Below are 12010 nucleotides of genomic sequence, written 5' to 3'. Positions count from 1 at the left end.
TCTCTTATATACAATGTATCTATAAACTGTATCTAATTTGCATACTAATGTGTTTTGTGGCAACATAGAATGAACAAGTGCAATAATGGAAGTAATAATTAGCAGTATTTTCATAATAATATCTAATATTTAATAGGAATATTTAAATATATTTAAATTATATTTAAATGATAATTACTAAATATTATCATATTTCAATAAGGGTGTTTCACTTGATCACTAAAATATTATCACCCATTTTAAAGGCCAAGGAGAAGGAGTGGTCATGGTGAAACATCCAATCATTTAGTATCTCTGAAAAGCCCTGAATGTGCTCTGTACAGGACATCCAGACTTTTAAAACTGTGACATGTAACGTCAAATTGACATGTAACGTAGAGAAATTGCTAAAACATAATGTCCTCTACAGAGGACAAAACTCTATAGCTGGTATTCGGGGGGATATGAATAACAGATAATTGTTTTTAAGTAGTAGCATTTCAGTATGTATGAAACATGAAACTGTTTTTTCTTATTGGTCAGGCTAGCTGTCATGTCTTTACGACAAACAACACTGCGCTGCAATAACGCAGAGAATGATAGCGTAAATCCCATCCACATGCTATAACGATTAGTCTCCCGGCGCTTACCGTAGATTGTTTCATCACGGTTGGTTCACTTGTGAGTGCAGGAACAGATTGGCGGACGTTAACCTGTGTAGCTGTATATTTTTGGTCAGTAGTACGATGGATAAATCATTTACGCTGTATTCAGACCAAGCCGAAGACGTCGCTACCTCCTCTAGTTTCCGCCAGTTTAAAATAGAAAATTTTCATCTCGATCTTAAAGTGGATTTTGAGCGGAAAACAATATCAGGTACCGAAACAATAAAGCTGCAGTGCACTCAGGACGGTCAAAGTGAGTTACAGCTGGATATTCATCCAACGCTGTCTGTGCATGAGATCACATTCAGTCATAATTCACATGACTGGACCACAGCCGAATTTTTGATTCGAGACTTTACCAGTTATGGGACAACACTGGTAGTGAAGTTTCCAACGCCTTTCAACTCCGATGACACACTTCAACTTGTAATCAAATATACAGCTTCTGATGGACCAGGGGTAAGCATGCAAGCTGCTTTTAATATTTTTTGTTCATATTAATACCCACATACATTCATAACAGCCTGGGCATTTTATAGTGATCAAAACTGAAACTTGTTGGGGTGTTATCACGAGACCTAGGGGAACGAGAATACTTTGGTTTCTCTTCTGCTCTACAAGCAGTCACTTTCGTTCTTCAGATCAGCACTGATAATGCCAGAGTCATTCATTTATTACACAAGCAAGCATGCATCACTTCTCTGTAGATGTCATGGCTGGACCCAGTGCAGACGGCTGAGAAGACGCTGCCTTTCTTGTACACATCTGGGTTCCCTGTCCTGAACCGCAGCCTGTTTCCCGGCTTCCATACGCCCATGACAAAGAGCACTTACTCGGCTGTTGTGCAGGTAATGTCTCACCAAACGCATGTATCTTCTTATAGGTGTGTTGGCTGGAACCAGAGCAGACTGCGGGAAAGCTCAAGCCTTATGTTTTTACTCAAGGCCAGGCTGTACTCAACCGCTCCTTCTTCCCTTGCTTTGACACTCCAGCAGTCAAGAGCACCTACTCAGCAACAGTTCAGGTGAGGCCTTTGGGCCGGTCAGATTTACAGACCCCAAACTGTTGAACGTGGTATATAATAATTGCAATGCATAAGTAAATAATATATTATAAAACAAGGTTGGTCTAAAACATATTTAATATGTATTATTGGTTAATATTTATATTTAATTTCAGAGACTATCGTCGGCAATAGGCTCACATCAGATTCTCAAGAAAGAAAGAAGCACAAGAATGATGAGATCCAGCTCAGCCTACACGATTGATTTCTTATCGCTGCACTTTGAACTGTCTCGTAAACACAGAAGCTTCTTTCTTTGATGTTCCACACTCTTATCATCAGGTTCCTCATGGCTTCACAGCAGTTATGAGCGCTAGTAAATGGGAACAGAGGCAAGCAGACGGCGCTTTCCTGTTCACCATGGAACGTCCCATTCCGGCTTACCTGGTAGCTCTGGCAGTAGGGGACCTGCAGTCTGCTGAGGTGGGACCCAGGTAAAAAACAAATCCCAGATATTTGACCTTAAAGAAGTTCTATCATAACACACAAAGTCTTTATTGCTCCTCTGGAATAAAAAAAAAAGTCAATTGAGCTATAAAAACAAACAGTAGCTTTCAATAACTCAACATTTCATGAAAGTTACGTGACATTCAGCCAAGTATTGGTGACCCATGCTCAGAATTCGTGCTCTGCATTTAACCCATCCAAAGTGCACACACACAGAGCGGTGAACACACACACACACACACTGTGAACACACGTACGGAGCAGTGGGCAGCCATTTATGCTTCGGCTGCCTGGGGAGCAGTTGGGGGTTCGATGCCTTGCTCCGAGATTCGAACCCACAACCCTAGGGTTAGGAGTCAAACTCTCTAACCACTAGGCCACAACTTCCCCTTTCTTCAAAGGGCCAAAAACAGACCAAGCTAAGCTGCAGTTGTTGAAAATGTTCATGTCAAAACTAAATTACATTTGCTTTTAGTGCTGTACTAACATTATATGTGTGAGCCTATTATAAAGAAAGCATTGAAATCAAAATTATTATTATAAACCCTTTTAACTTCATTTTCAGGACACGCGTCTGGACCGAGCCTTGTTTACTGCAGGCAGCCAAGCAGGAGTATGATAATGTGATCGAAGAGTTCCTCTCCGTGGGGGAGAAACTGTTTGGACCCTACGTTTGGGGAAGGTGGGGTATGCTTTTTTGAACAGCTTCAGTGAACTTCATAATTATTACATTACAACAGAATTGTGTGGTTGTAATTGTTTAGATACGATGTGCTGTTCATGCCTCCATCCTTCCCTTTCGGTGGGATGGAGAACCCCTGCCTGACCTTTGTCACACCCTGTCTGCTGGCCGGCGACCGCTCTCTCGCTGACGTCATTGTACACGAGATCTGCCACAGCTGGTTTGGAAACCTCGTCACCAACGCCACCTGGAGTGATTTCTGGCTGAACGAGGGCTTCACCATGTACGCTCAGCGCAGGGTTTGCAGGGAGCTGTATGGTATGCCATACATTATTTGACCTGTAATATTACACTAATAAAGATTTCATAAAAAAAAGTGCCATTTCATTCTCAGGAGAGGCTTATACGTGTCTGGAGGCAGCCACTGGTAAAGCTCTTCTACGTCAACACATGGACAACACTGGAGAGGACCATCCTCTCAATAAACTCCGGGTTAAGATTGAACCAGGTAGATCACCACTAGATTATGGTCTGCTTAATTTGACATTGTGAGCAGAAAATAGATGGCAGTCTCGCATAGCATTTTTATTTTTATTGCAAAAACTAATGAAGTCTTTTAACTGCAGGCGTCGATCCTGATGATACCTACAATGAAACGCCTTATGAGAAAGGCTTCTGCTTTGTTTCCTACCTGGCGCACCTCACCGGAGATCAGTCACGCTTTGACGCGTTCCTCAAGGTTAGCAGAATAATTAATAAATACATTTCAAAAATCGCACTAACCCCAGGCTTGTATATTGACAGTATGTTCCAGTGGTTTTCAAACCTGAGGGTTGCAAGACTTAAAAAATGTGTCACCAGGATGATTTAAGGAAGAGGAAATGTTATTATTGATTACATTTTGTCTCTTCAAGGCTTATGTGGACAAGTTCAAGTTCAGAAGTGTGTTGGCAGAGGACGTATTGGACTTCTACCTGGAGTTTTTCCCAGACCTGAAAGAGAAGAATGTCCACAAAATCGAGGGTGCAGAAAAAGACCATTAGCAGCATTTTTTTGTCATAAAATCGCAGAAGATAAATTCATACCGTTTGGTCAGGCTGCCTTTTGCATCAGTTTATGTTTTGTTTCTTCTCGGTTGCTTTATTAGGTCTGGATTTTGACAGCTGGCTCAATGTGTCGGGTTGGCCTCCATATGTGCCTGACCTCTCCGCTGGTCAGGAGCTAATGAAACCAGCAGAACTGTTAGCAGAAATGTGGGTTAATCATGACCTAGACTTGGAATCGATCTGCAAAACAGATATAAAACTGTGGAAGACCTACCAAACTGTCTACTTCTTGGAAAAGATCCTTGAGAAGTCACCACTTCCAGATGGTGCAAATACTTCTTTGTGTTTACAGCTCGGTTTTATATAGTAAAAGTTGCATTTGGATAGATTGTAAAATAAACAATATTCCCGTATTAACAGGCCACATAAAGGAGCTGGAGGAGTGCTACTCGCATATTATTGAGTCCAACAATGCCGAGCTGAAACTGCGATGGGCACAGATTGTTGCAAAGAATCAACATAAACCAGGATTCCAACATATTCGCAACTTCCTCACAAGCCAGGTTAGAATTTGTACAACTGTTTATTAAACACTTAGCTCTTTAGACTAATAATTAGATTGCTGGTATGCATAGAAACTTGTTGACTTTGTTTTAAAAGACTGATTTTCATGTTTTGCGTTCAGGGGAAACAGAAGTACACATTACCAGTTTATCGGGCCCTTTGGAATGGATCAGAAGAGACAAAGGCTCTGGCATTGGAGGTTTTCTCAACCACCTCGAATCAGCTTCACTTCAATGTTCGCAATTATGTAAAAAAGATACTAGCTTGAACAGAAATGATTTGGGAAAATGTAAGGCAACCGATGTATTCAATGAACCACTTTTAAAAGCACCCTATCATCTTATTAACTGTATTGATTTTTCAGGGAATTGCTTCTACTTTTTTGAATTTGTGAATTGTTGTGGATATTTGAATAAATAAAATATCTTCTGGGTATTTAATTACTTTCTCATTTTTTTTACATTTACATTTTATTGCAATAATAAATATACCACTTTTCTAAACAAAAAGAATGCAAATGAAATTTATTATTTGCACTCTAATTAAAAAAAAAAAACATTTAATTTTAAAAAAATATTTTATATTTGGACAAAGAAATTAATGAACTATTACTCCACAAATAATCTCAGCCGAAATAAAAGTTTTTGTTTACATAATGCATGTGTACTGTGTATATTTGTTATGTATACATAGGTACACAAATGTATATATTTTATATAAAAACAATACATTTATCTTAAATCTATACATACACGTGTGTGTATTTATAGAATTTATATACAGTATTGTTCAAAATAATAGCAGTACAATGTGACTAACCAGAATAATCAAGGTTTTTCGTATATTTTTTTATTGCTACGTGGCAAACAAGTTACCAGTAGGTTCAGTAGATTCTCAGAAAACAAATGAGACCCAGCATTCATGATATGCACGCTCTTAAGGCTGTGCAATTGGGCAATTAGTTGAATTAGTTGAAAGGGGTGTGTTCAAAAAAATAGCAGCGTGGCATTCAATCACTGAGGTCATCAATTTTGTGAAGAAACAGGTGTGAATCAGGTGGCCCCTATTTAAGGATGAAGCCAACACTTGTTGAACATGCATTTGAAAGCTGAGGAAATGGGTCGTTCAAGACATTGTTCAGAAGAACAGCGTACTTTGATTAAAAAGTTGATTAGAGAGGGGAAAACCTATAAATAGGTGCAAAAAATGATAGGCTGTTCAGCTAAAATGATCTCCAATGCCTTAAAATGGAGAGCAAAACCAGAGAGACGTGGAAGAAAACGGAAGACAACCATCAAAATGGATAGAAGAATAACCAGAATGGCAAAGGCTCAGCCAATGATCACCTCCAGGATGATCAAAGACAGTCTGGAGTTACCTGTAAGTACTGTGACAGTTAGAAGACGTCTGTGTGAAGCTAATCTATTTTCAAGAATCCCCCGCAAAGTCCCTCTGTTAAAAAAAAGGCATGTGCAGAAGAGGTTACAATTTGCCAAAGAACACATCAACTGGCCTAAAGAGAAATGGAGGAACATTTTGTGGACTGATGAGAGTAAAATTGTTCTTTTTGGGTCCAAGGGCCACAGGCAGTTTGTGAGACGACCCCCAAACTCTGAATTCAAGCCACAGTACACAGTGAAGACAGTGAAGCATGGAGGTGCAAGCATCATGATATGGGCATGTTTCTCCTACTATGGTGTTGGGCCTATTTATCGCATACCAGGGATCATGGATCAGTTTGCATATGTTAAAATACTTGAAGAGGTCATGTTGCCCTATGCTGAAGAGGACATGCCCTTGAAATGGTTGTTTCAACAAGACCATGACCCAAAACACACTAGTAAACGGGCAAAGTCTTGGTTCCAAACCAACAAAATTAATGTTATGGAGTGGCCAGCCCAATCTCCAGACCTTAATCCAATTGAGAACTTGTGGGGTGATATCAAAAATGCTGTTTCTGAAGCAAAACCAAGAAATGTGAATGAATTGTGGAATGTTGTTAAAGAATCATGGAGTGGAATAACAGCTGAGAGGTGCCACAAGTTGGTTGACTCCATGCCACACAGATGTCAAGCAGTTTTAAAAAACTGTGGTCATACAACTAAATATTAGTTTAGTGATTGACAGGATTGCTAAATCCCAGAAAAAAAAGTTTGTACAAAATAGTTTTGAGTTTGTACAGTCAAAGGTAGACACTGCTATTTTTTTTTGAACACACCCCTTTCAACTAATTGCCCAATTGCACAGCCTTAAGAGCGTGCATATCATGAATGCTGGGTCTTGTTTGTTTTCTGACAATCTACTGAACCTACTGGTAACTTGTTTGCCACGTAGCAATAAAAAATATACTAAAAACCTTGATTATTCTGGTTAGTCACATTGTACTGCTATTATTTTGAACAAAACTGTATACGTAATAAATGTATACAGTACGCACACATTCTGTAAACAAACTTATTTGGGATAAAATTAAACGCGATTAATTGTTGAAAGTGTGTGTATATATATATATATATATATATACACACAGATATATACATTATCAGGACTTTAATTTTTATCTGGTTTTATGGGGTTCACTGAGGCAGACGCCGACCGCAGACATTAGATAGGTTTGTAATGTGGATGGCATTAGGCCAAACAATGCGTTGTTCGAATCGTTTTGCTATGCACAATAACTGCGCAGCGTTGTTTGCCTCCAACAGAGTTGCCTGCATGTTCATGGGTGTGCCGACGAATTTATTCTGAAGCTTCGTTTTGACTGAATCTCTGTAGAAGTACATCTGCTGCCATGAGTTACGCGGTGGTAAGTCATAAAGCTTTAAAGAATACAGCTTATTTGCAACAATGAACTGTTATTGAGACAAAATGTTGCTTTGTTTAACATTGCTGGTTATAGGTTTATCAGCACAGCAAATAGACTAGTCATGGGACTAACTTCAAGATATGCTGTTCAGCCATTTCTATTTAAATTTCAGAAAACTAAAGCCGCAAACAGTTTCTAATTGAAATGGGATACCAAATCAGAAACGTCCGAGGTTATTTAAGGAGAGACAAATGATTCATTCAGGCATTTTAAACTGCGGAGGATCTTTGTTAATGTTTGAGTCACGTTTCTGTTGCATGTTGTAAATCAGTGAATGCATTTTTAGCGTTTATTTATAATTGCTCGTTTTCTGTTTCATGTGTTTAAAGTGTGTTTTAACCCGTGTTAATGTGCACTAATCTGTGTTTTAGTCCACTACAGTTGCAGTCACGGTTGGAGTGGTGCTGGCCTCAACAGCAGGTCTCTTCAGTTATTATTACTTCAACAGGAAAAGGAAACCACAGATTACCCTGATTAATCCCTCTGAAAAATACAAATTGAGACTAGTAGACAAAGAGGTATTTGCCCTGTCTATTTATTTCCATGTGCTTCAATTTACAGCCGTGTTACTGACAAGATGCTTTTGACATAATAAGATATTTTTATTTTCCTACAGATCATAAGCCATGATACCCGCAGGTTTCGCTTCGCCCTGCCCAGTCCAGAGCATGTTTTGGGATTACCAGTAGGTAGGTAGTCTTTGAGGACTGGGTTTTGTTTTTGTGTCGGTTGTTTCTTTGCTAATAAAGTACAAAGGTTGCAGGGTTTTGTCTGAAGCATGCTGAAATCCCACACCTGTGCTGTTGTTGTGTAAACTGCTTTGGAAAAGAACTGTGTGCTAAATGATAAATGAGCGTAGGGTTTAAAAAGCAGCACGTTTAAACCTGCACAATAGCTTGGGAGTAATCAATCACAGACATTTGGACACTCTTTACATGAGACATTAGTGGACGGCGCTAAATTCAGATGTAGACAGGATCTGAGCCAATTACTAAGAAACACAAAAATTGCTGAGCTGTCCTGATGTCAATCGACTTTGATCTAAAACGAGATTTTAATTTTAGCGGTTTTATGCTTTTCTCAGTATTTCCTGATATCAGTGTCTTAACACAGATCATGCACATCAAACTTAATATATTCACTGGTACAGTTATTAGACAAAAATAATACTAAATATTTCTAGAGTATATCCAAATCAGTATCTACACTATTTAGTTTGAGTTTATCAAATAAATGCTGTTCTTTCCACAAAAAAATATTAAGCAGTTCAATTGTTTTCAACTCTGATAAGAAGAAATGTTTCTTGAGCAGCACAATATCATCTGCTGCATTCATGCCATGTCGTAATTACTGTAATTTTGAGATGACAACACGTGACGTTCATACCTGGTGTAAACAAGAACTTGATGGACAGACTGGGGTGTGTATCAACTATTAACAGTAAAGTACTCTTTCTCCCTGTCTTTCTTTCTCAAGGCAAACATGTTTATCTCTCTGCTAGTATTGATGGGAATCTGACTGTGCGTCCCTACACACCAGTGTCCAGCGACGATGACAAGGGATTTGTTGACCTTGTTGTGAAGGTTCTGATTGTCTACATTTTTCTTTTTTTTTAAAAAAAGCTCCTGAAGTTTTAAACTGTAGTATAGAGCTGACATATTTCATTCTGCAGATTTATTTTAAGAATGTGCACCCAAAGTTCCCAGAAGGGGGAAAGATGTCCCAGTACTTGGAAAGTTTGAGGATCGGAGATGTGATTGACTTCAGAGGACCAGGAGGTTTGCTGGAGTACAAGGGGCAAGGTCTGACTCGGCACATTTAATATCAATATTTGAATTTAGATGGATGTATTTACATACACAGTGGTCAATCCTTACATCTACGTCTCATCTCAACAGGTGAGTTTGCTATACAGGCCGATAAGAAGACCCCTGCTGAGACTAAGACTGCAAGAACGTTGGGTCTTATAGCTGGAGGAACAGGTAGAGTGTATTTCGCCTCATTTCTAGTCATAACGAAGCTGTATGATCACTAAAGTCATTTGTTCTGCTCCCCTTGTAGGCATTACACCAATGTTGCAGCTGATTCGTGACATCATCAGAAACCCAAGTGATACAACGACATGCAGCCTGCTGTTTGCCAACCAGGTTAGAGTTCCATAAGAACTGGGATTGTTTCAAATTTACTAGTGACCGACTTTTTTGTGTGTGTGTTTGTTCATAAAAGACAAATTAAATAAAAGTGATGTTCAGACAGATTAAACCGCAAGTCTAAAATGAATCTGTTTACCTTTCGTCTGCCTTCCAGACTGAGAAGGACATTCTGCTGAAGGATGATCTGGAGGAGATTCAGGCGAGGCATCCGGATCGCTTCAAACTCTGGCTCACAGTGGACCAAGCTCCTGAAGGTATATGGCTTCCCACCTGACCTACAAATGATAAAGCTTGGTATACATTTCATTTCAAAAGTCTGGGGTCAGTAAGATTGTTTGTGTTTCTGAAAGTCTCTTATACTCACCAAGGCTGCATTTATTTGATCAAACTTAATGTTAAGCAATATTGTGAAACATTATTACAATCTAAAATAACTGTTTTCTATTTTAATATACTTGAAAATTTAATTTATTTCTTTGATGGCAAAGCTGAATTTTCAGCATCATTACTCCAGTCTGCAGCGCACACAATCCTTCAGAAATCATTCTAATATGCTGACTTGCTGCTTAAAAAATATTTCAGGTTCCCACACGTCCTGGAAAGTGAATGGAAAATTAGAAAACATGTAAACTTTCGTGGAAAATCTTGTTTTTGCTCCAAATGGACAATTGGCAATCAGTTATTTTGTTTCTTTTCAGTCTTGCACACAAACTGAATTGCAAGATTTTTCTTAAATTAAATTTGTGTGGAAATATTACATAGTCTGTAAACAGGATGTTAACAGAGGCCAGAGACGCTGAAGATGTACAAAGAGGGAAAAAACTGTAGCTGGCAGAGTTGCTCAATTGTTCAATAAATAGAAAGAACAGAAAAAAACAGCTTTTATTTAAAATAGAAAATATATAATTCATTGATTATTCTTGTCATTTTTTTAATCCATTTAATTCAACCTCGCTAAATAAAAGTATTCACAAAGAAAAGTAAAAAAACAACAACAACATACTAACCTCAACATTTTAAAAGTAGTGTATGTTGGTCATTGACACTTTTTTTCTTTTTCTTTTCTTTTTTACAATTTATAAATACATTTATAAAATTGTAATTTATCCATAAAATGACTTGACCTGAATTAAAATTCTTTTTTGACATTTCATTTGGTTCAAGTCAAAAATCTCATTGAGATACAACGGTTTCAAAAAGGGAAACCAACATAAAAACAGAGTATATTTCTAAAAACTTGGGACATGTTTTAGACTAGATTTATATTTTTATTGATCATATATGTACATTTGTTTTTTGTTTACCTGCATTCACGTGTCCGCAGATTGGGAGTACAGTCAGGGCTTCATCAGTGCTGAGATGATTCAGGAGCACCTGCCTCCTCCCGGTGATGACTCTATGATCCTCATGTGTGGTCCACCTCCCATGATCCAGTTTGCATGTAATCCCAACCTGGACAAACTGGGCTACAGGCAGAGCCAACGTTACGTCTATTAGACCGTTCTCAATGCTCCGGGCCCAGACACAAATTACTCAGAATTACTCACAAATTAAGCTAAATTGCACAATTCTGTTTAAGCAAATGTTGCATTACAAATCTCATCATCATATATATATAGGGAATATCCGTTTTATGGACAGTATATAATAAATATTAAATGTTTAAGTGCTAGTCTGTCCGGAGGTAATTGGTTCTCTATAGTAATAGCCTATTATTCTAATACGATACAGAGACGATCTGCTGTATCCTCAGGCTTTATATTATTGTGGCTTGATGTGCTATAAAACCTCAATATAAGAGGATAATACTACAAAACAGCCCCAATTTAATGCACTAAAAAAGGAAGCAGTGTGCACAATATTTTAATTCACGTGCCTGTGACGTGACTGACATTCATGCTTGATATATGTATACATTTTTATGAGATGCATTTGCGGTCACTGAAGTATTTTTGTATGCATGCTGCACTCCATATATATTTATCTTTTATGTTAACCATATTTTAATTTAAAAAGCAATACAGTTGTTTTATATGTAATGTACTAAAGAAACAACAAAAAGTGCTTATTAAATTGTTTTCACTTGCATTTTATTGTTTTTAATTCCTTCCCGATTGGATGATTTTATGTATGTTGTGGTTGTATGATACTCACATTGTACTGCGATTATAAAGACGGCCTAGGATGAGGATTGGGGATTTTAGGGGATTGTCGGCAAAGGCCAGCGGGTTTAACACAGAAATACTCCATCCTAAAAGACTGAAAAGGTGGAATTATCTTTTTTTTTTTTTTTTTTATCACGCTAAAGCCTGCCAGCACGTGCTGGATAAATGTGACAATCACACAAACAGCCTGCGGTATGATAAAGCCCTTTAGTATGTTCTGTGCAGTCCTCTCTCTGGTCTTTTATAATAAAATTAATCACCTGCTGGAGATAACTGCTCTAAATTTGGAAACATTCACAAGAACAATCAAATAAATGGGTTAGTGTCCCAAAAGAGCGCTTAGCCTGTGGGGACTTTACAAAATCTAGCGCCGCCTTTCG

At 38.1% G+C, this 12010-nt stretch overlaps 2 protein-coding genes across 3 annotated transcripts; both read left to right on the top strand.

Moving 5' to 3' along the window:
* The first annotated feature begins 629 nt into the window (after nucleotides 1-629).
* Nucleotides 630-4886, top strand: LOC128022321 (aminopeptidase B). 2 transcript variants are annotated; one of them, XM_052609722.1, is made up of 11 exons: nucleotides 630-1103; nucleotides 1528-1668; nucleotides 1990-2141; nucleotides 2720-2836; nucleotides 2919-3154; nucleotides 3231-3344; nucleotides 3463-3575; nucleotides 3751-3859; nucleotides 3984-4208; nucleotides 4303-4445; nucleotides 4568-4886. In XM_052609722.1, the coding sequence occupies exons 1-11, from the start codon at nucleotides 726-728 to the stop codon at nucleotides 4712-4714; spliced, it is 1875 nt and encodes a 624-aa protein (XP_052465682.1). In that variant the 5' UTR covers nucleotides 630-725; the 3' UTR covers nucleotides 4715-4886. The 2 variants fall into 2 exon arrangements, with proteins under 2 accessions (XP_052465682.1, XP_052465683.1); XM_052609723.1 differs by lacking the exon at nucleotides 1528-1668 and adding an exon at nucleotides 1352-1492 and having other exon boundaries at nucleotides 634-1103.
* Nucleotides 4887-7086: 2200 nt separating this feature from the next.
* LOC128022324 (NADH-cytochrome b5 reductase 3-like) lies at nucleotides 7087-11553 on the top strand. Its single transcript, XM_052609732.1, has 9 exons — nucleotides 7087-7252; nucleotides 7684-7830; nucleotides 7929-8001; nucleotides 8789-8895; nucleotides 8985-9114; nucleotides 9211-9294; nucleotides 9374-9459; nucleotides 9620-9719; nucleotides 10790-11553. Exons 1-9 carry the CDS (start codon nucleotides 7238-7240, stop codon nucleotides 10960-10962), a joined length of 915 nt encoding a protein of 304 aa, XP_052465692.1. The 5' UTR covers nucleotides 7087-7237; the 3' UTR covers nucleotides 10963-11553.
* Nucleotides 11554-12010: the final 457 nt, after the last annotated feature.

Source organism: Carassius gibelio, chromosome A11, assembly GCF_023724105.1.
Source record: "Carassius gibelio isolate Cgi1373 ecotype wild population from Czech Republic chromosome A11, carGib1.2-hapl.c, whole genome shotgun sequence".
NCBI lineage: Eukaryota > Metazoa > Chordata > Actinopteri > Cypriniformes > Cyprinidae > Carassius > Carassius gibelio.
Note: the sequence above shows the minus strand (reverse complement) of the source record. Positions and strands in the feature narration are given on the sequence as shown.